At 42.5% G+C, this 23,321-nt stretch overlaps 2 protein-coding genes and 1 pseudogene across 8 annotated transcripts in view; 1 reads left to right on the top strand and 2 right to left on the bottom strand.

The window, feature by feature from the left end:
• Positions 1 to 10,697, bottom strand: part of LOC147033513 (E3 ubiquitin-protein ligase Midline-1-like) — a 50,766-nt pseudogene extending 40,069 nt beyond the window's left edge. The window contains exon 1 of the transcript XR_015051406.1: positions 8,198 to 10,697. The product of XR_015051406.1 is annotated as an E3 ubiquitin-protein ligase Midline-1-like (transcript). The remainder of the gene's footprint in view (positions 1 to 8,197) is intronic.
• LOC147033509 (E3 ubiquitin-protein ligase TRIM7-like) overlaps positions 1 to 23,321 on the top strand; it is a 1,095,521-nt gene that overhangs the window by 934,421 nt on the left and 137,779 nt on the right. The window lies entirely within an intron of this gene.
• Positions 19,674 to 23,321, bottom strand: part of LOC147033511 (E3 ubiquitin-protein ligase TRIM21-like) — a 61,390-nt gene continuing 57,742 nt past the window's right edge. For 3 of the 6 annotated variants that reach the window (XM_085855444.1, XM_085855461.1, XM_085855452.1), the window contains exons 7-8: positions 22,032 to 22,088; positions 19,682 to 20,883 (exon numbers count right to left, since the gene is read on the bottom strand). In XM_085855444.1, coding sequence (XP_085711570.1) covers positions 20,342 to 20,883; positions 22,032 to 22,088 — 599 coding nt within the window. In that variant the 3' untranslated portion in view covers positions 19,682 to 20,341. Of the gene's footprint in view, positions 20,884 to 22,031; positions 22,089 to 23,321 lie in introns of all 6 variants that reach the window. The other 3 variants (XM_085855479.1, XM_085855471.1, XM_085855487.1) reach the window with 2 other exon arrangements.

The following is a 23,321-nucleotide window of genomic DNA, read 5'->3' as shown; positions in this document are numbered from 1 at the left end:
GCTCCTTTGTTCACCATCCCTCTACCAAGTCTCTTCCTTCCCCCACCCTCTCTCTTCCATCTCATCACTCCACCTCCTCCAATTGTCATTTGCCCTTAACTCCTCTCTTTTTAGATCCTCGTGGAGGATCTCTAAGTCTTACTCACGTTGTTGTTCTTGTGGACTTTTTTGTTTCACAGCCTACAGTTTTCATCGAAACTTCCTGAAACTTGGTGTATACATGTAAAAATACCCTGCGCAGACAGAAACCATCTCCGATTTTGAAAATTCCTCCGAGAAAAAAAAGTTATGACCTCAAAATATCTCCGCTAATGGAAATCGCCTAAAAAATTATCTCCGAAACTAGGCAAGCTTTTTGAATTCTGTTTGTGGGAATCGAACAGGGCATAAGCAGAGGTGAATTACCGCACATATGATAATTCACTATGATGTCATATCAATTTTTTATGACGTCATTCCTATTTTTGACATTTTTTGTTTCACAACCCAGAGTTTTCATCGGATCTTCGTGAAACTTGCCACGTATATGCAGAAAGCGCACGCGCAGGCAGTAACCATCTCCGATTTTGGAAATTCTTCCTAGAAAAAAAGTAGACGTCATAATATCGCCGCTAATGGAAATCGCCTATACCATTATCTCGAAAACTAGGCAAGCTGTTTGAATTTTGTTTGCGGGGATCAAGCCAGGCATTAGCACAGATAATTTATCGCAAACCTGATACATCACAATGACGTCATATTCGTTTTTATAACGTCATCATTAAGAGGACGAGAATCTTAGCTCATTTGAGCTTGTTACTCCCCACTGTACTTCAACCCATCACCACTGAGCCTTTTCTCCTCCTAATCCCGCCCTCTCCCCTCACTCTTCTGGAATCCCCCACACTCTTTCAACAACTCTCCCCACGTCCCCCTCTCCTCCCTCGTCCTACACTCCCCCTTCCCTCCCCTGCTCCCTAAAGCTTCTCCCTCTTCCTTAACAGTGTGGACCTCAAACATCTGGGGCATTCACTCAAACCTAACAGATCTTTCCATACAGGTTGCCACTGACAAACCAGACGTAATCAGCTCAACAGAAACTTTCCTCCTTCAAGACATCTCTATCTCCCTAATATTTCTCTCTGATTACTCCCCCCTCTGGTATGACCAAACTGAGCCTTGTCCTGGTGGCAGAGTTGCTCTCTTCACCAAAGACTCTATTCCTCACTCACCATACACTGCCCTCTCTCCCCCACACCCCAAGGAATACCTCTGGCTCTGGCTTCCCTCCAGTCCCACCTCATGTTTATGTGTGTGTTGTACCATCCACTAAAAATTGACGACTCCATTTACATCTCGCCCTTCGAAAACATGGACCAACTTCCATCCACTCATCCAAACTCTCTCTTCTTCATATGTGGTGACTTCATTTGTCATCATGCCAGTTGGCTGGGTGTGGGTACCTCTCTCACCTGCAATGCAACTTCAGCAAAAGACTTCCGTGACTCGTTGGGACTGACACAATCTCTCAACTTCCCGACCCAAATCTCTACCATTGGTACTATATCTCTTCAGGATCTGATTTTGACCAATTTCACTGAAAATATCTGCTGTTCGTACCCTGCTCCAATCGTTCATCTGAACACAAACTTGTCAAAGTAGACATATCTCTGGCTGTTATTAGAGAAGCACCTCAGCGCCATCAAGTCTGGCATTTCACTGAGGCCAACTGACAGAGACTTCAAGCAGCCATCAAACTTCCAGACTGATCTCCATTCTTTACTTCCTCTGACATCAATTCATCCTGGGAATTCTTTCAACGAAACTTGCTATCTCTCATGCACAGATTTATCCAATGTCATCTTCAGTTGTCCTACCCTTTCTCACACCCATGATACTGTTGTAGATTTCCCACCCGTCGGCGTGCGAACAACCATGTCTAACCAATAGCGGTCGCTTCGCCCACCGAACGGACAATCCAGTAGCGGATTTCCGGATCAACACAGGAACCCAGCCACGGGTGTGTTTTTAACCACACCACAACCTTGACCGCACTCTACCCGTGCTACAGGGTCCGATCGCCAAATCTTCGATTTAGCTAATTATTCACGCGGGTAGGTTACCGAGAGATTGGACCTCAACGGAACCGCTTGGAAACGAGCCGCTTAAGCAGCTCGCTTCCTTTTGGGATAACCGAGCGGGGTATTATCGCGCAGTCCCGTTGGACCCGATCACTTTACCGGCTATTTAAAAACCAACTATATTCCGAGTGCAAGATGGGGCAGTTCAATGAGGGAATGGACGCAACGAACAGGTTTACATTCACACAAGGACATTTATTATAATGAAACACGTATGCAATTAAACAAGGCAAAACACGTATGCAATTATACAAGCAACAAAAGCACGACAAAAGAACTACAACCGTCTACTTATTATGTACAGTCTTTTGCACTTAACAGCAGTTCCTACTTATTAGACGGGCCCACGGACACACGTACGCACGCACACACACACACACACACACACACACCCAAGAAATGGTGGCAGAGGCCTTTAATAACGAGCTCCAGCTCGGAGGACAGGTGAGCTGAAACTCAGAACCTATCTCGAACCTCTCCACCTCGTGTGGTCTTCAAGTTGTTCGGACCTGGGCTCCAGCGAGAGCCAGCTGGATCCAATCGCCATGAACTGCGATCCTTCCCGAGCTCCTGCGAATCCTCCCGCACTTCTCAACATGTGCTGGTGAGACGAGGCGCCGATCCTTCCCGTTGATGCGTCGCTTTCCCGAGGAACCACCTCCATGAAGAGGTCGATGAGTTGCACCAAGCCGGGAACCAAAATGGAGAACAAAGAGCTCCACGAACCAAGAAGAAGAAGGCGCCACTCGCAGCTCAAGCCGAGCGACCGGCTTAACTTCCTTCCAAACAGGGCAGCTTGAAGCAAAAAGCTCTCCCGAGCCAAGCAGAAGCCGAAGCTCATGGGACCATCAAAGCAAGAAGCCTCCAAAAAGCCTTCACCCGAGCCAGGCCTCAGCCGAAGCTCACTGAGCCAGCCAAAGCAAAAAGCTTCCGAAGGCTTCAACCCCAACGCAAGCCAAGCAGGACCCGACTGTCTGCTGAATGACTCCCCTCAACTCCCTCTCCAACTCTGCCCACGAACAAAAGAAAAGATCTCCTCTTATCCTTCTCCCGCCCTTCCCCCGCTCCTGGTGTGACTCATGACTCATGCCCTCGTGCTCCATCCCCCGCTGAGCCACGGGTGGGAGGGAGTTGTTGACATCATGAGTCACAGGACGGCAGGGTGGTTCTTCTTCTTCGCAGAAGAGGGGGAGGGATGTCTCCATTGTTCATTCCCTAACTATTAAATCGATCCGCAGCGCATCTAATCGATTTCTGAACATTTAAACAATGAAAGATGAGCTATCTAGGGAACAAGCACTTATCGACATAGCTGACTAAAGGAACCTGTATGTTGTGTGCATTCGAGTTCCCAAATTCGTAACAATACACTGAAACTTGTGGCAAGGCAGTTGTCGTGAAATGACTTGCCTTCACCTCATGGAAGGCTAATCCAGCCGAAGGCAATCTCAGTTCCTTCCACAAAGCTCGGAACAAGTGTGTGTCTACCCTCAGGAGGGCCAGAAAATAACATATTTCTCATGTCAAGTCTGAACTCACAAACCTGTCTACCTCCTCCAAATCCTGGTGGTGTCTTTTTAAGTCTGTTTCTGGTGTATGTTCCCAATCCATCACCTCCCTTAGCTCAAATGGCTGCACAGCTAACACTGCCCATGAAAAGGCCGAATGCCTAAACTTCGTGGTTGCTTCTAAATCTTGTCCCAAACCCATCACCGTCTGGACTGACCTTACTCAGTCATACCAAGCTGTTCCTGGACTCTGTGTCCTTCTCTCCTGAAAAAATGCAGAGCTTGCTGTCAAACCTCATCTCAGATTCTGCAACCGGTCCTGACGGCATCAGCTCACGTGTTCTAAAAACCTGCTCTTCTGCTCTGGCTCACCATCTCTCTCTTCCATTCACTTTTATTTGCTCAAGGTCATCTGCCATTCGCTTGGAAATCAACAAACATCACTGCTCTGCATAAAAAGGTGCAAAAGCAGATCCCTGCAATGACAGACCAATCAGTCTTCTCCCAATCATCAGCAAGGTTATGGAATCCATCGTTACTTTTGACATGAAATCCTTCTTCTCCAATGGCTTGATTCTCAATCATCAATTTGGATTCACCAGGTCACTCCGCACTAGATATGCTGCTACTGCTCTCACAACAATGGATGGAGGTCCTAAATGCCAAACATGAAATCAGAGCCCTCTCCCAAGACATATCACATCCTTTTGACATGGTCTGGCACCCTGCCCTGCTCAACAAAACTCTCTTCCTATGGTATCCAAGGCCATCTCCACTCATGGCTCCCAGACGTCCTCTCTTGTCGCAGCGAACATGTGGACCATAATGGAGTTCTCCCATTCCCTCTTCCTGTCTAGGCTGGAGTTCCTCGAGGTAGTGTTCTGGGCCCTGTTCTTTTTCTGGTTTTCATCAATGATCTCTCCGACTCTCTGGAAAACCCTCTTTATCGCTTTGCTGATGACTCCACCCTCTGCCATACCATTTATCATCCCTCAGATCGGCAAGCAGCAGCCTCTTTCACCCTATGCAGATCTGGATAAAATCACAAGCTGTTCCAACACGTGGAACATGTCTTTCAATTCTGACAAATCTCTCACTTTGTTTCTCCGAAAGGACCATCTGGAACTCCCCCCCCCCATCTACTTTCTCAACAATACTCTTGAAGAAGTCCTTTCATTCAACTTTTTGCATCACACTATCTGCCATTATCTTTCCTGGGAAAGCCACATTTCCAAGCTGTCCATCAAAGCCAGTCGCCGAGTGGGCATCGTCTGTAGTGCAAAGTCACTACTTGGCACACCTGAGCTCCTGACCACATACAAAGCTTTGGTCCGCAGCCTAATGGAGTAGTGCTCTCCCATCTGGGCTGACGCTCCCACCTCTCACCTTTCTTGGCTTCATGCTGTGGAAACCAAGGCATTTAGGATCATTGGTATCTCCTGCGATGAGGCTCCCTTTGGGTTTCTCACTCTCTCACCACAGGCAGATCGGTGGTCTTTCTGTCTTCTGCCGTCTCCTCTCTGGCCTGGTCCCCCCTGCTCTGTCTCAGATATGTCCCCTCTTACTTCCGCAAGGCGCTCAAAGTCCCTCAGCAACCCCTTCTGGTAAAACTACCAAAATCAAGAATCGCTGCTCATCTTTGTTGTTTCATTCTTCTTTTTTCCCACCTTTGGAACAAACTCCCACACTCTCTTCAATCCCACTCTTCCTTCCGGGTCTTCAAGCTGTTCACCACAATCTCTTATCTTCCCCCATCCAAAACCACAATCTTTTCTACCCCAGCTAATCCTCCCCAAACTCACCTCCTGCGAATTCCCTGCTTTCGTTCCTGAAAGTCCCTGTCGTGTGAGGACCTGAAAATCCCCAGTATTCATCTTGTTTACCCTGTGTACCCCACTCCATCCCTCTCCCTTCCACAGATCTCCTCACTTCTCTGTTCCACACTGATTTTTTTTCCTTCCTTCTCCTGCCTCTCTTGACTTCCTCACTGTATCATGTGTTTAAAGGCCTCAACACCATGTGAATTGGAAGTCTGAAAGTGGTCCAGCTTCACGTCAACAGATGTCATGTGACTGGATATAATTTCCGATTAGAGTTACCAGGAGGGCATCTTCTTCTTTTCCTCATAGGGTCAATTGAAGCTCATGAAGTCTTTGGACCCTCCTACCCGGTATCAGACTCTAATGCTGTCTATTAGGGCCCTGGGTCATGGCCCTACAATTGTCGTCATTGACCACAGGCCTATCAGCACCCGGTGCTCACCTGGACCAAACAACCTCTCCACAAATGTAGCTTTGCGACTGGCCTGGAGGGTCTGCAAAACTGCCCAAAGGGCCCAAGTGGCCTCTCAAGAAGCGGTGAGTCCTCAGCCCACGTTGTCAAATACAAAAAAGCAGATGGCCCTTATGGCCTAATAAGTAAAAGGAAACTTGGCCATTTGATCTTGAAGCAGGGTGTGGAGTCTTATGGCCTTTATGGCTTAACAAAATGACGCAGTAGATAAGTACACTGTGGCACAGCAAGTGAGCAGCATGTGGCAGGTAGCAAATTGACATGGTTGACAATGGCAAGTCATGGCTGACAGGCATAACTGTCAAGGTAGTTAAGTAGCTGTAGATGGTATGGGATGGCAGATGGTCTAGTCAGTGGTTGGCAGAAGCGTAGGGTGGCAACAGGTATGATGGCCAACTTCAGCCCGATCCTATCCCACACTAAACTGACCCTATAAATCCCTCTAAGCTAAGCTATCCTTCCTGAGCCATTGAATCCCTTTAAACTAATCTATCTCCCAGGAGGAAGATAAAGGCACGGACCATAACACAATGATGAGGAGATGGGATGGGGGGGGGAGTGGAGGGGTAACATCCCTATCTATTCCCCACACCAACCTTCCCCTACACTAACAATTGGGATGCAATGTTATCCCAGTGGCTGTAGACATTAAAAGTGGCACATCCCTATCAGTTCTAACATTTTCAAAAACACCGTTTCACGTAACTAATTCACCCGGCACTCCGCATATTGGTGATCTAACAAGTTTGGGCCTCATCCTAAAATTTTCTCTCAGTGCCTTCACACAATCTCTCGGCTGAGAGGTGTGGCTCCCCCTTTCGGCTTCCCATATGACTGAAATGTGGCATCCCGTGCCACTTCTGGGCACCAACCCCTCCACCCCAAGCTACTCTGCTGGATGCAGAATCCTGGGAAGGGGGGGGGGGAGGAGCCCTCTGGCACATGGCAGCAAGAGTCATTTTCCTGATCACTTGGGCCCACTCCGCACCCCTCTCCCGACCGGCCCCCACTAGACTCTCTGATCCACTTGGGCCCATTGTTAACCCAGCATTGGGATGCCTTGGCCTTGAAAACCCACTTCCCATTAGCCACATCCTAGCCCATCAATTATCCTTTGCACCCACAAATAAAAACTTTAACCAGCATATGGAGGACATGGCATGCTCCATGACGTCACAATGCCATTGTGTATTCACTATTCTATAATTACGTTGAACAAATTACGTTATTAGGAAACTTTTCACCTGGAAAAACCTTTTCCTGAACATTGTTTTTTTCATGGAAAAATGTTTCGATGACCTGTGAAGCAGAAAGGAGTGAATTTGCAATAAACATGAAGCAGAACGAGAGACGTCAGATATAAATAAAGAAGAACGAGGAAAACCAGATAAACCGGGTATTTCACTGACGTTGCTTCTCTTCACTCTGCGAGCATTCTTACACAGATCATTGGTTTATCGTTGGAGCAACATGAACAATAATAATAAACGTGGGATATTCACTACACTTGAGTTCTTGTAGTTTTATTTTATCGTTAACAACAGGATGATCCCCTTATAAAGGGAAGAGGAGGAGGAGGAGAGAGAGCAATACTGTCGAGCAAGCACAGCAAGGTTGGACCAATGTTGGCAAAAGTTTGAATGGTCGCAATTCCATGTTGGATTTGGATAAAAGTGACGGTTTGTTCGTCAAATGTCGTCAATCCATTTCCTTCATCACTCCTCCAACTGCCCCATCACTACACTCCCCGTCCATATCCGTCCCCCCCCCACACTGTTCATCCTCGCCCCCCCCTCCCCATCCATCCTTTCCTCCCTCACGTCCACACACCCCCCAACCCCTGAACCATAACTAACGAGCCTACACCAATAAACTTGACACAGATGTTCATCCTTTTCTGTGAAGTTTCTAAACAGCGTCACCTTATTCCCAATACTGGATGATTCTATTGAAGCCGTGAAAATAAATCATGTTTCTGGTTCTAAAACTTGTTTAAAAAATGGGAAAACATTTTAACTCGCCCTCATACATATGTACTGGTTACAAAGTTGGTAAAACAGGTAAATGTGAAACTTATTGTAAAATAAGGAAGATACCAAACATAGGTAGACAAACACATCGGGACCAAACACAAGTGTGAACCATATGTAACTGTCACATTTATTTAATATTTATCCTCCTTTGTTATTCTCAAAATGTTTTAATATCAATCCTTGTAATAAAATCAAATAATAATCTGTTATTCCACAACCAGAAACCGAACCATCTTTACATTACCTAAAATGATGAAGCTGTTTTCAAACTGCATGGATATTAGATCCTTCAAGGAAGTAATACAGGTGTGTCAGTTTCATGACATCACAAAAGAATGTAATGACGTCAGACTTGCTGTGCCGATTTCACCTTGCCATTACTGTGGTCATATCCAGCGGCAAATTCTCCATCTTTTGTCTCCACCTGATTTTCTGGAAATTCCACGACACTTTTAGACCTTCGAAACTTCACATTGTAGCAATGATGTATAAATTATTATCATCACAAAAATATTACATAAAGTTTCTTTATCTTTTATGAATCAAACCTTCAACTCACCCTGACCAGTCACATTCAGACCGCAGGACTTCAACCTTGTTGTTGTTAAAGTTTACAAAGTACTCTTCTGATGCATTTGATAAATAATCAATCTGAAAGTCCAGGTATGAATATTGAGGTTGAACAAAATCGAGTGAGGGAGATAAAGAAGAGGTGAACACACAACCTGTGGTGTGTTGTGATATTTCCAGTTTAGATGTGAGCAGAACTGTCACGGACTCAGGGTGGGTTTGTTTACACCGTTTACAGCGAGATTGTGCTCATCGATGCGAGATAATAATATGAACATTTGAATAACATTGGAAAGGTTAATGGGGGTAATAAAGATAATGGGATAGAAATGGAGATGATAGGAGATGAAGATGCAGTGCTATCTTGAAGTCCTGGAGGGAAGAGAGTGAGACAGAACAGTCTTTGGAAGGTGTTTAATCCATAGGCAGGGGAAGTGAGGAATAAAAGAGATGAGATGTGTAGTCAGCCTGGATTTTGGATGTTTAACCAGGAGGGGGATACTGGAAGAACGCATGCATCCTGGAGTTGCTTTGATGGGTCGGAAGATTGAGGGAGCAGATGGAGCCACGTTGGAGAATGGACAGGAGAAAACAGAATGACCACTGACAGGCCGATGATGTAACAGCAGTTAACATGGTGCTTCAACATTATCATGGAGGATTCCAATAATTTAGAGAGTTTGAGATTCCACAGAATCGAGAGAAGACAAATGTCGGCATGGGTGGGCAACTCATAGCCGAGAACAGTACAATATTGATTGATGGATAAATACCTTGTAGATTGTGGTGTGTTGTGATATGTCTATCAGGGAAAACTCTGATTTTACAAAGAAAGACTTGGATCAACAGAGGATGTCCAATCTGCAATGGAGGATGCCCAATCTGTAGGTTTGGAAGCCAACTTTGCTGTGTAGTCAGCCGAGAAAAAGGCATGGCTTATGGTGAGGCTGAGAAATTCAAGACAATGAACCTCTTACAATGGATGGCCAAGGAAATATATGGGTGGGTTCATTTGACAATCCTTCAAGACACATTTGGTGAGACCGTGAGATGAGACTTTTCGGGATTGAAGGACATGTTCCATGTGTCAAGCCAGTATGTGTGTGTAATCTTTTCCACATCAGCAATGAGAGGCACAGCTGCTCTTATCCTGGCAGTTAGATGAAGGTACTTTAAGAACAGAGCAGGATGGTTTGGGTACATGCGAGTTTAGACATTCTGCCTGGTCTTCGGCAGAGTCGTGGTAACACAGTTTGAGTTGAGGGATGGGATTGAAGGGGAGCATACACCAGAGGGAGACTTGACAAGGTGCAAACATGACTTGGAAGAAGTAAAAAGCATTTGTAAGAAGCTCAAAAGTTCAAAAAAAGGGGTCCTCGATTATGAGTGAGCTACGGCATTGCAGAACTCATCTGTAAGAGTGGAAAACCATTTGCCATCGATGAAGTTGTGAAAGACCGCTTGACAATGGCTGCAGAAAATGTGTGCAATGCATACATTTTCTCAGGACATTTCTGAAGGATCTGTTTTCCAGTATCAGTCTCTGTCGAAATACAATACCATCTCGCATTGGAGACATGTCTCAAGACATTTCTGAGCAGGTGTGGACAAAAGCTAGATTGTTTCCTCGGTATTCTATTGAAGTAGACGAGAGCACAGATACATCAGAATCTGAGCAGCATTTGATTTTCCGAAGGAGTTCTGTGAGAATTTTGAAGTGACAACAATTGGTGGCATGAAGTCACTTCACAGAATAAGGGGGCTGATGTGTTTGAATGGTTAACTGAGGTGTTGAATCGGTGCAGGTTACCTTGGGAGAAAGTGGCACAACATGAATTCGAACCGACGGGGCAGAGGCAATGATTGGATGCAGACACGGCCTGACGACATTATGCAACCATAAAATGGAGGAGAGAGAGGAGGGAAAGTTGTAAAATAACACTGCAAAATACAGCAACAGCTACAGGAAAAATCATCCAGTTTTTGAGAGGTGACATGATTAAAAGGTTAAACTTGATTAATTAAAAACACTTAATCATTGAGAGTTCAGATCAGTGTTGGAAGAAATGAATGCACAAGATGGGGACGTATTGAACCACCAGGAGGTTCGATGGTCGAGTCGAGGGAAAGTGCTCTAAATTTTTTGAGCATTGTTGAGAAAGTAGATGGGGGGGGGGGTTCCAAACGGTCCTTTTGGAGAGACAAAGTGAGAGTGTGAGATTTGTCCGGATTGAAAGACATGTTCCATGTGTTGGACAAGTTTGTGATTTTATCCAGATCTGCAGTGAGCGAAGAAGCCGCTGCTTGCCGGTCTGAGGGATGAACGATAGTATGGCAGAGGGTGGAGTCATCAGCAAAGCGATATAGAGGATTTTCCAGAGAGTAGGAGAGATCATTGATGAAAACCAGAAAAAAAACTTGCTCACACTCTCTCTGTTCTATTATCCCTCTTATTTGCTCAAGGTCATCTGCCAACTGTTTGGAAATCAGCAAGCATTACTTCTCTGCATTAAAAAGGTGCAAAAGCAGATCCCTGCAACTACAGACCAATCAGCCTTCTCCCAATTATCAGCAAGCTTATGGAATCCATCATTGCTTCAGACATTAAACTCTTCCTCTTCTCCAATGGCTTGATTTCCCATCTTCATTTGGATTTAGAGCAGGTCACTCTACCCTGGATATGCTGCTTCTGCTCTCCCAACAATGGATGGAGGTACTCAGTGTCAGACATGAAATCGGAGCCATCTTCTGAGAAATACCACGTGCCTTTGATATGGTCTGACACCCTGTCCTACTCACCAATCTCTCTTGCTATGGTATCCAAGGACATTTCCACTCATGGCTCTCAGACTTCTTATCCTGTTGCAGTCAATGTGTGGCCCTAAATGGAGATCTCTCACCCCCTCTTCCTTTCCAGGCTGGAGTTCCTCAACACAGTATCTGCACCCTGTTCTTTTTTTGGTTTTCATCAATGATCTCTCGGACTCTCTGGAAAATCCTCGTTATCACTTTGCTGATGACTCCACCCTCTGCCGTACCATCTGTCATCCCTCAGATTAGCAAACAGCAGCTTCTTCGCTCTCTGCAGATATGGATAAAATCACGAGCTAATCCACCACGTGGAAAATGGCTTTCAACCTTGACAATCTCACACTCTCACTATATCTTTCTGAAAGGACTGTTGAGAAAACACTCCCCCCCCATCCCGCATCTACTTTCTCAACAATCCTCTTGAAGAAGTCCTTTTATTCAAGCTTCTGGGTCTCACTATCTGCCACGATCTTTCCTGGGAAAGATCGTTTGGTGGTCTTTCTGTCTTCTACCATCTTCTCTCCAGCCTCAACACCCCCCCCCCTCGCCCCCCTTGCTCTGTCTGAGATATGTCCCCACATTTTTCCACAGGGTGCTCAAGTTCCACCAGCAACCCCCTTCTAGTAAAACTACCAAAATCAAGCATCACTGCACACCTTCACTCTTTCATGACTTTTTTTTCCCGCCTTTGGAACAAACTCCCACTCTCTTCAATCTCATTCTTCCCACCAGGTCTTCAAAACAGCTGTTAACCACCATCTTTTATCTTGCCGCATTCAAAACCTTGATCTTTTCTACCCCCGCTAATCCACCCTAAACCCACCTCCTTCAAATTCCCTCCATTCCTTCCTGAAAGTCCCTGGAGTGTCCATCTTGTTTATCCTGTGTACTCTGCCCCATCCCTTCCACAGATCTCATGTCTCTGTTCCCCAATGTTTTGTCCTTCCTTTTCCTGGCCCTCTCGTCTCCTGCTCCCCTTGTTGTGTGTTTCTGTGTGTTACGCCTCGACAGTAATCACAAAAAAAAAAAAAAAAAAACTTTGTGAAAATCTTTACGCCTTTCCAGGTGTCAGGTCTGGAAAAGTCATAAGATGGACAGCAAGACCCACAAACTTGCAAAGATCATGAAACTCATAAAAGCATGAGAAGAAAAAGACTCAGCTTACCTTTGCCAAAGAAGTCGAGGCAGCAATCCAATCTCAGAGATGATAAAACCACCAAAGAGAAGTCGATTTAAACAGGAAAAGCTCACAGGAGGAAGTTAAAAGCAGAAACACATTTACACCCGGCAGTGGAATGGAATGACGTCACAAATGATTCTAATGATTTCCTTCTCCCTCCCACCCTCCAAGTTTAGAATTCACTACCAGGACCTATTATCATGGTAATGAGGTAATTGGGCAAACCTGAAAACTGGAAAGGAAGTGTAATTGTGAGAAGCTTTTCCCTCTCACCTGAATTAAATATTTTTATATTTCTGCCACGGAATTATTTGTAAGTTATAGGAGCACACAAGGAGGCTTATGCAAAGAAAAGAAAAAAACTAAATGGTATTCTTCGAATACTAGATTACATACCCTCTGCAGTCTTGAGAAGGAATTCGTGCGAGCCAACTTTTTTTTTTTGGTTATTTTTTTTCTTTGATGTAATATGGCTGCCAGACCACGTGACCGATGACGTCATCTTTACAAACCATATTTCCCATGGGTGGTTGATCAATTAGTTAAATTTTGCATTGATCGGTTAAGGAGTTTCTCCGACGAATATTTTCAAAGATTTTCCCTGAGATCCAATATGGTTGCCAGACCACGTGACATATAATGATCATTTTTTATGAAAATCCTGTTCAAATTTTAATTCAATCGGATGAAAATTGTGGATTTCAGAAATTTCTTATGTTTACCTTTTGGCCGAAGTTGACCTCAAAAATAGTTGGTGATTGAATTCAATGACTTCATATGCAAATCCCGTTCAAATTTCTAGTCGATCAGATGAAAATTGAGGATTTTAGAAAATTGGCCAATGTTGACTTCAAAAGAGTGACCGCGAAATTACATTGTCATGTTATATCCGGTAAAGTTTAATTTCCGCCGCTGAATGGTTTTTGATGTACGCTCTCATAGCCGCTGTCACACCTTGACGTTTTAGCCAGCGTATGCCAACGTATGAAAAATTTGCCGAACCAACCTGGCACATGTCCAATACGTTATGGGTAATTTTGTATACATTAAAAGCACGCTGGCATACGTCGTAGTACGCTGGCATACGTCGTAGTACGCTGGCATACATCGCAGTATGCTGGCATACGTTGTCATATGCTGAGTACGTCGAGAAATTTTCAGCATGTTGAATATTTCTCGACGTACTCGGCATATGACACACGTTCCGCATACGCTGGCCATTAGTTGTAGGCACGTTACGCGATCGTTGACACACGTCGACATACGTTACTTGTATATTACTCATAAGTTGAAACACGTCGAGGTAATGGTTAGCATCAGTGTTCCAGACTCCCTGGTTTTTTTTTTTCTTTGGTATGACGGTGATGTTTACACTTCGATTTATAGTGCGGTTATGATTTAAATCATTGATTGGCAGCCTATTAATTATATTTCATTATATAATTATGTTGTTGACATATAATTATGTTGACACTTCGACGGTGATGTTGAAGTGTCAACATCACTGTCATACCGAAGAAAAAATAAAATACACCAATGTCAACCGCAGGGTGACCCGTATCTTGCCAAAAGGTGACCACGTGTGACTTCTTTAAGGTCACACTGAGGAGAACAGAGCTGCTATCCACCAGGAGCAACTCCTTGAGGAATATCTGCCTATGAGAGATTCCGATGAGAATCGTTCTACAGAGTAACCATGAAAAATATGCTTTTTCCTCATAACGTCAACAAATGACGTCATAATGTCTCAAGCTTGACATATCTAGAAAGCACTCATCGAGGTGTTCAATTTGAGGTACTACACGATATGGTTCCTAAAACTTGAAAATTTGACCTTGGGGTCAAATATGTTTGACCTGAGGCGCTAACCATGAAGGTCAAGGCCAATCGCCACCAAAAATTAATCAGCTGAGCACCAGACCATGAACTAGATTCCCATGAAGTTTGAAGACGATCCAATCAAAATTACTCAAAAAATAAGGGTTTCGTCGACTCCCCTGATTTGCGACAAAGTGACCTTGACCTTTGACCTTGACCTTCAAAATTTTATGCGCTGAAAGGGACCTCTATAGGCCTCTGATATGCGAAGTTACAAAAATTTCCAATGATAACTGTGCTCTGCAGAGTGATTTATACGTGATTACAGACCAAAAAAAAAAAACAAAACAAACAGACAAACAAAAAACAACACATGAAGGTCAAGGCCAATCGCTACCAAAAATTAATCAGCTGGGTGCCAGACCATGAACTATATTCCCATGAAGTTTTAAGACGATCCGATCAAAATTACTCAAAAAAAAATAAGGGTTTCGTCGACTCCCCTGATTTGCGACAAAGTGACCTTGACCTTTGACCTTGACCTTCAAAATTTTGTGCACTGAAAGGGACCTCTATAGGCCTCTGATCTGTGAAGTTACAAAAATTTCCGATGATAACTGTGCTCTGCAGAATTTTTTATACGTGATTACAGACAAACAAAAAAAAAAACCATACAAGCTGACTAACATATCTTGCAAAAACTTCGTTTTGGCAAGATAACAAAAACAAAAACAAAAAAACAGGGAGTCTGGAACACTGACGCTAACCATTACCTTGACGTGTTTCGACTTATGAGTAACTTACAAGTAACGTGTGTGGACGTGTGTCAACGATCGCGTAACGTGCCTACAACACGTTACTCAAAGGTTAGAAATAAGTTTTGGGTACGCTGAACATTAACTTGACGTGTTTCGACTTATGATTAACTTACAAGTAACATGTGTCGACGTGTGTCAACGATCGCGTAACGTGCCTACAACTTATTACCAGCATTATGCGGAACGTGCGAGTCATACGCTGGCATACGTCGAAAAATTTCAAGCATGGAAAATTTGTCTAACAGCACGGCATACTAAGATGAATGCCAGCGTATACGACGTATGCCAGCGTACTACAACGTATGCGAGCGTGCTCTTAACATATACAAACTTACCAAAACATATTCGACGTGTACCAGCGTTTTAGCCAAATTTTTCATACGTCAGGCATACGCTGGCTAAATGGTCAAGGTGTGACAGGGCTTTAAGACTTGTATGCTTCAGATTTTTTCCCAATTAATTTCCAATCTATCTTGTGGATAAAATGTTCCATCCAGAGAAACGCGAAGTTGTTTCACCTTAGCATTATCACTCAGCATATCAGCGAAACTTAAAATAATAAGAATGAGGACAACTCTTAACCGATGTATTATAATGATAACAATTTGTATGGGTGGGTGATGTCTCAATCTTTACCTTATGGAAAACTTAAATGGGTTAAAGAAAAACATTATTAAAAAGTTTTACATAACATTATTTGGAGGAAGAACATTGGAAGAAGAAACATTGAAAGAATTGGAGGAAGCTGAAGTTGGATATTATTTTGAGGTTGACTTAAAATATCCAGAAGAAATTCGTAACAAACTTAAAGACCTACCCTATGCCCCTGATAATGAAAGTCCAAGAAAAGAATGGTTAAGTGATTACCAACACTCATTTAATATAAAAGGTAAATCTACAGAAAAACTACTTACTCCATTAAATGATAAAGAAAGTTATATTTTGCATCAAAGGAACTTGAGACAATATTTATCAGCTGGGTTGAGAGTGAGGAAAATTCATAGCATTTTGAAATTTAAACAAAGTCATTGGTAAAAGAAGTATATTGATTTCAATACAAAAAGGAGAACAGAAGCAAAAACAGATTTTGAGAAGGACTTTTATTAATTAATGAATAAAGCTGTATTTGGAAAGGCTATGGAAAATGTTAGGAATCGACAAAACATATTACTTACCACATCTTGGAAACAGGCTTCAAAGTTAATTAATAGACCAAGTTTTGAACGAGCGGAGGTGTTTTCAGAGAACTTTTGTGCTATTCATTTGAAAAAAAAAGAGTATTGAAATGGATAAACCTATTTATATAGGAACATCAATTATTGACTTGTCAAAGTCGTTAATGTATGACTATTACTATAATAATTTAAAATCAAAGTATAAGGATAATGTATCATTGTTATATATGGATACAGATAGTTTTATATTCGAAATTAAGACAAGTGATGTATATGAGTATATGATTGACAATATTGATATATATATATATATGATACAAGTAATTATAAGTCAGGTGATGTGTTGTTTGCATCAAAGAATAAAAAGGTTATTGGAAAGTTTAAAGATAAATAAAGACAAGTCTGTAGACGACGATGGTTCACGACCGGTATTTGACGATGTAGATTGTTTCAGAAGTCAAGGATGAGAAAATGTAATAATGTTTGACCATGTTATAAAAATGATCAACATGATGTGGTACGAGTGACAGGTTATTAGCTGCAAAATGTCAAAAACCCGGTTGCGTTCAACAACTTTAAAAATTTGACCTTTGCATAACCTTTAAAGGTCACAAAACAATGTTGTGGACATTAAAATAAGGAAACAGGATACGTGCTATAGCTTATTTTAGTTAGTTCGTCGAAGAAGGTCGAAAACCCGGTTCGATTCCCACAACTTTTGAAAATTTGACCTTTGTGACCAATAAAGGTCAAAGGTCAAGGATTGTGACCTTTGGTGCAAAACTTCCTCTGGAACATTCCAGGAACAATATAATGTCATATAGGCTATATGACATTTCACACTCATCGGATTATCCATACTTTGATGAAATCAGCGTAAAAACAAACTTGAAGGGGGCACCACGGGAAAGGTGTTCGAGATAGAGCAAAATGGTTTCAAGACTTTAGGTGGGGAATGACCTCAAGATTATGCATAAAAAATATTGTCATCCTAGCTCTCAAAGTTTGGGCGGTCGTATGATTTTTATGTCAAAATTCGAAATTTTCTAAGTTTGTGACCTTGTGACTTTGACCTTGTGACCTTGACCTTGGGACGAAAATGAAAAATCGAGCTCCATGGGGCTATGCAGGTGCCAATGGGCGAACAAAATACCGAAAACCCCTGCCAGATTCGACAAACCCCTCGGAGAATAAATGTTTTCACGTCAAAATTCGCAATTTTCTAAGTTCGTGACCTTGTGACCTTGACCTTGGGACGAAAATGAAAAAAAATCGAGCTCCGTGGGGCTATGCAGGTGCCATTGGGCTAACCAAATACTAAAACCCCTGCCAGATTCGACAAACCCCCTAGGAGAAGATGCAAATTGAAATCGGCTACCCCCTAAAAACAGAATTCGCAATTTTCTAAGTCCGTGACCTTGTGGCCTTGACCTTGCGACGAAAATGAAAAATCAAGCTCTGTGTGGCTATGCAGGTGCCATTGGGCTAACCAAATACTGAAACCCCTACCAGATTCGACAAACCCCTCTGAGAAGAAATTTTTTCACGTCAAAATTCGCAATTTTCTAAGTTTGTGGTCTTGTGACCTTGACCTTGGGATGAAAATGAAAAATTGAGCTCTGTGGGGCTATGCAGGTGCCATTGGGCTAACCAAATACCGAAACCCCTGCCCGATTCGACAAACCCCCTAGGAGAAGATGCAAATTGAAATCGGCTACCCCCTAAAAACACATGTTTTTGGGGCGTGGCTCCGCCCATAATGGGCGCATCACGCCCATTTTCAGGAAAACACAACTAGATCATGATATAAACCTCCCACCAAGATTTTGTCAGGATCGGATCAAAACCCACGGAGCTATGCTCGGGACAGACAGACAGACAGACAGACATACAGACAACAATAACAAATATAGTGGTCACTTATTTTTTTCGTGAAAATATTTTTTCGTGAACCAATATAAACAAGGAAACAATAAACTTTAAATATTATTACAACTGTTTAACCTTAAAGAAGGAAGAGTACAGAAAAATGAATATAATAAGAAGTTATAAATATCAATTACATATAGAGGAGTTAATTAAGAAAGCATTAGGAGTTTTTGATGATAAAACATATATTTTAGAGAATGGACTTAATAGTCTCCCTTATGGTTATAAGTATAAGTGTTAAGATATTGGGTTGGGAATTTTAACAGGCTACCGCCATCTTTTTACTGATTTATAAATGATAGAACCAAGCAATAACCAAAGATAAGAGTGGAGATGTAATCAGCCTTGGTATTTAAATGGGAAACATAAGGAATGTGAGAAATAACAAATAAGTCTTATTGAAGAAATAACCGGGGTAAAAGTACATAAAACAAATAAGTGGATAAATTTAATTACAAATAAGTTGGAAGATGTAAAGAAAAAAAAATAATATCCTTGAATGGACTGAAAACTTTGATGGTTATCAATTGAACAAGGGAAAAACAATTTACTGCAATCGCAAAATATGTGGTTCAGGAGGTGGTCAAATTCGAGCATTAAGAGAAGTTTGCCATTTCATTTCTGCTTAACAAAGACACTTAAACCAAGATCCAAGTTCCAAGTTATTCTTTGTGAATATACTCGATGGAAATGAATGTTATAAGAAAATTAAGTTATTCCCCAAAGTCGAACATGGACAAATATTCGTTGGTTCGCTCTTTGAGTGGAATGAAAATATGAAAGGGAAGAAGTGCTTTAAATCAGTAAGTCTCAATCTTTCAGTCTCAATTTTACATTTGCTTGTGTGGAAGGGAAGGGGATAGGTGGGGAGGAAGTGTCTCCCATTTTGAGCTTTTGGGGTTTGGGTTAGAAAGTTTTTTCCCTTTCCCCCCATTCATTTGAACAGGCATCCCAGAAACCCCATTTATCATCTACTATTATGCAAATGCTGTTCAATACCCAGGCTAAAGGGATGTAAATTGATGATTTTTCAATTGAAAATTGATGATTTTAGATGTTTGACCTTGAGTTGACCTTTTGACCTCAAAAATAGTTGGTTTCCCAATTCAGTGATAAAATATGCAAATATTTTTCAAATTTCAAGTCAATCGGATGAAAAATGACGGTTTTAGAAATATTACCTCAAGATGACCTTTGACCTTTGACCTCCCAATGTGTAGACTTCTCAGTTGAGACTACCTCTACAGCTTGGTAAAGTTTCATGATGGTCCTTATAGAATTGTGACCTGTCGGTGATTAACAGACAGACAGACAAAGAGACAGACAAATACGTGTGTGCGTCCGCAACCATATCTCGGACATGTATTGACCGATTTTATTTGTACTTGTCAGAAAGACAACATATGACGGTATAGGCCTACATAAGCTGTATTTCATGATGCGATCAAAGATGTCCAAATGGCAGACATTTTAGTTGTAAAAAAACTCTTTGTTGAACACATCCTCAACCATTTTTCAGACATGTATTTCCCGGTGTTGTTCATACTTGGCACTCGGATAAAGAATGATGGCTTACATATGCACTTCATTTCCTTTCTAGATCAGATACAAGATGGCTGACTGGCGACCATTTTGTGACTTAAATGTGTCCCCAATCAATTCTCAGATATGCATGGTCCGATTTTGTTCAAACTTCACACAAGCACAGTACATGATGGCAAACACATGGACCTCAATTTATTTTCCGATCTGAAAAAGATGGCTGACTGTTAGATGGGCAAACAATTTAGTTGTGCATAAATATTGGCTCGCTCTTTAACTCGGTACAGCAAAATTACTAAAACAATGGGGCCATGACATTATAGGTATTTTTTACTTGTATCTCGATTGTTGAACAAATTTTCAGAATGTAATTTTTCCATTTTATAAACTTTATTTTCATATCAACATATAATAATCAATAATCACATCTTTAGCAGTAAATGCACAAGTAAATGATTTTATTGATTTGAACCCAAAGTAAACTTCACTTTGTACGTCTCCTGAAGTAAGCTTTCATCACGACCTGAACAGAATGAACAAAATCATCAAAATGAGCAAAACCGGACGGAGCCACCAAAGGAAACATCATCATGCAAATAAACTGCAAACGCAGGTTTAACAGGGAACATGAAGTTCCCCCTGAACACGTGCAGGACCCGCGAGTCCCCGAAAGACGTCAACTCTCCCGCCTCGCAATCCAAGAAGAACCCAAACCGTTCAGGATCCCCCGACATGGACAGGGGGGTCTCCTGATAGTTGTGACATGCTGAGTATTTATTATCACATTTCCCAAAACACCAAGACTCTGGATTTCCTCCCAACCCACACTCCTTCCCTCTCCCTTTCCTCTCCATCGAGTTTAAACAGATTCCGATTCTACAATAACGACTCGAACTCACATCGACCTCCCAGTAGTGACGGCCTGAGGAGAAACTCTCAGAGGAAACAACTTGTGGACATATATCAAACCGATCAGGGTGTTCCGGGTACGGATGTTGGGTTTTGGTTAGAGTTGCCACCCTGAGGTCCTGGGAGATCATCATCAATGGATGTGCAGAGTTTGGGTCCAGTCTCGGGGTCTGACCGTCTGTGGACACGAGACAGGGTCGCAGACATGGTTAGACAAATGGAAATTATTTATATACACTTTACCCTCTCCACAACCAACATACCAACTTTAAGCCTGGTGTTGGCTTAACGATTAAGGTGGCTGGCTTAAGATCTTAGGATCCTGAGTTCAAGCCCCTGTCGTTCTCATGAATAAACACCAAGTGTGAACTTTCACCCTGTCATCCTTCCGAGGTTGGCAAAATGAGTACCGGCTTGCTGGTAAGAGGGGCACTCTATCAGTGCTACAGCTACGCCCCCAGAAGATGATGCAGGCAAGCAGCCACAATTTTGCATCATATCGTCAGTGATTAATATGAATACAGTATTTCTACGAAGATGAATTTTGTGTTGAGAAGACCAATAAGGCAATTTGTGGCTGCAAAGATAGGAGGACAAACAATGAGTGCTTGGATTACAATGTGCCATGTGTTCATGTTTATTAAGAGGTGGTGAGCTCCGACAAAATGTAATGTGCTATGAGCAGGTGCTGATATTGAGTCAGTCGTTTGTTTCAAATACTGTAACTCTATACGATAATAAACATGTTGAAAACCGATTTGTGTTCGTCATATATTATATCCGAAAGGTCGCCCCACAAGGTTATTCAAATTATATGCACAAAACAGCTCATTAATGTTCATGACTCTAGAAGTGTCAAAGATGACTTGTGTGTATCAGGGAGGAATTAACACCTCGATTGTTCTGACGAACAGTTTTGCAAACCAGGTGGTAGATTTCACGTCGTCTTATACTGCAAAGTGACTTTATAAATGAGCAAAAGCAAAACGGGAAAATTAGCCAATTCGGCTTGTACTCCACATCGGCGTATAGGCCGAAAATACGGAACTTTGTTCATCGCTTTCGTTTTATCTATGAAATAAACACAAGTTTGAACAACACCCACCAGTTCATTGGGCATTGTTAAATTAAATAACATTTGGAACTTGTGACACTTGATCAAAGGGCAAATCGAGTTGGTGAAACACTAATTAAAATCGAGTGAAAGAAGATAGAAAGAGGGAAATAAAACAGTATAGAAAGGAAAGAATGAAAAGCAAGAAATAGCTAATTTGAAATGATCTTCAAATGGAGAGAAGAACTCCCTCCCCATTTCGCTTCACTTACAAAGACTTCTCAAGTTGTTCCGATCCAGCTCAACCATCACCACGTGCTGCACTGGCCCTTTTGTGGAAGTGAGTAAACAAGAACAAAAATTACAAGATGTGAAATTCCCTTGTTTTGTTTATAAATAAAAAATGTTTTTGCCTTTTCGCTGAATCAAATAAATAACATTCATCGGATGTCTGTCTGTCTGTCCGTCTGTTACCATTTCTTTCAAGGACCGCTGGACCGACAACCACCAAATTAGGCACACAGCCGAAGTCCGACCCGGGGATTGTCCTCAGTGTATTTTCATCCACCACCTGAGCCTTTAAAGATCACATTTCTGACTTTCATTTATATGGAGTTTAATTGGTGAACACATATCACGTGACATAAAACACCGCCAAAGCACAGTACGTAATGAGTCGAGCTGTGTTTTCCACCCATTGGCTCACTGCACAGCTGGCCTGACTCCAGGCACAATTGGAACCAAACTAAATAAATATTATGCTCACCGTTTTCGTGCTGCGGTAAGCCAAAGCTACCTGCTTCGGTAAATGTTGTACAGTACGTTCTTATCCCCAATTGCAGAGCAATCGCAACTGCAAAGTCTTGCCCATGCCTTGATGATGCATCTCCAATAAGTGGATGAGGTGTGTGTGTGTGTGTGTGTGTGTGTGTGTGTGTGGGGGGGCGGGGGGGGTCACACTTTTTGTCGATCAAGTACATCGTTAATTCATTAATTATGCACAATTAGAATGTACCTTTTGACCCTTTATACTGTTGAGACCCTTTGAACTTTGAAGACCCTTTAAGAGTCCCAATACACTGAAGACCACGAAAGACCCTGAAGACCCAAAAGTCCCCGAGGACCCAAAGTCACAAAAGTTTAAGAGGACGCAAAAGTTCCAAAAAAATCTCTGAGGACCCAAAAGTCCCAAGACGTCACCGAGGATCCAAATGCCCAAAAAGTCCCCGAGGAACCAAAAGTTCCAAAATGTCCCCAAGGACCCAAACATCCAAAATGTCCCTGAGGACAAAAAAGTCCCAAAAAGTCCCTGAGGACCCAAAATAATCAAAAGTTCAGTGCACAACCAGAGCAAGGGCAACAGTGGCATCAGTCACCATGAGCCATGCCAACATCGACGCCGTGTGGGATTCTGCAGTGGACAGTCCAAGAAGTCCCGTTGCTGGCACTGCTGGGAGCTAGGCATCAAACCAACACCAGCCTGGCATATCCTCACTCAGGAACTGAAGTTTTTTCTACAATCATCTCTATTAGGCATAAACTGAGTCAAGATGACATGAGAA

This window comes from Eptatretus burgeri, chromosome 2 (genome assembly GCF_056783735.1).
Source record: "Eptatretus burgeri isolate ZD-2024b chromosome 2, Ebu_testis_v1, whole genome shotgun sequence".
Classification (NCBI taxonomy): Eukaryota; Metazoa; Chordata; class Myxini; order Myxiniformes; family Myxinidae; genus Eptatretus; species Eptatretus burgeri.
The sequence above is the reverse complement of the archived record's forward strand: the minus strand, read 5'-3'. Positions and strand labels throughout refer to the sequence as shown.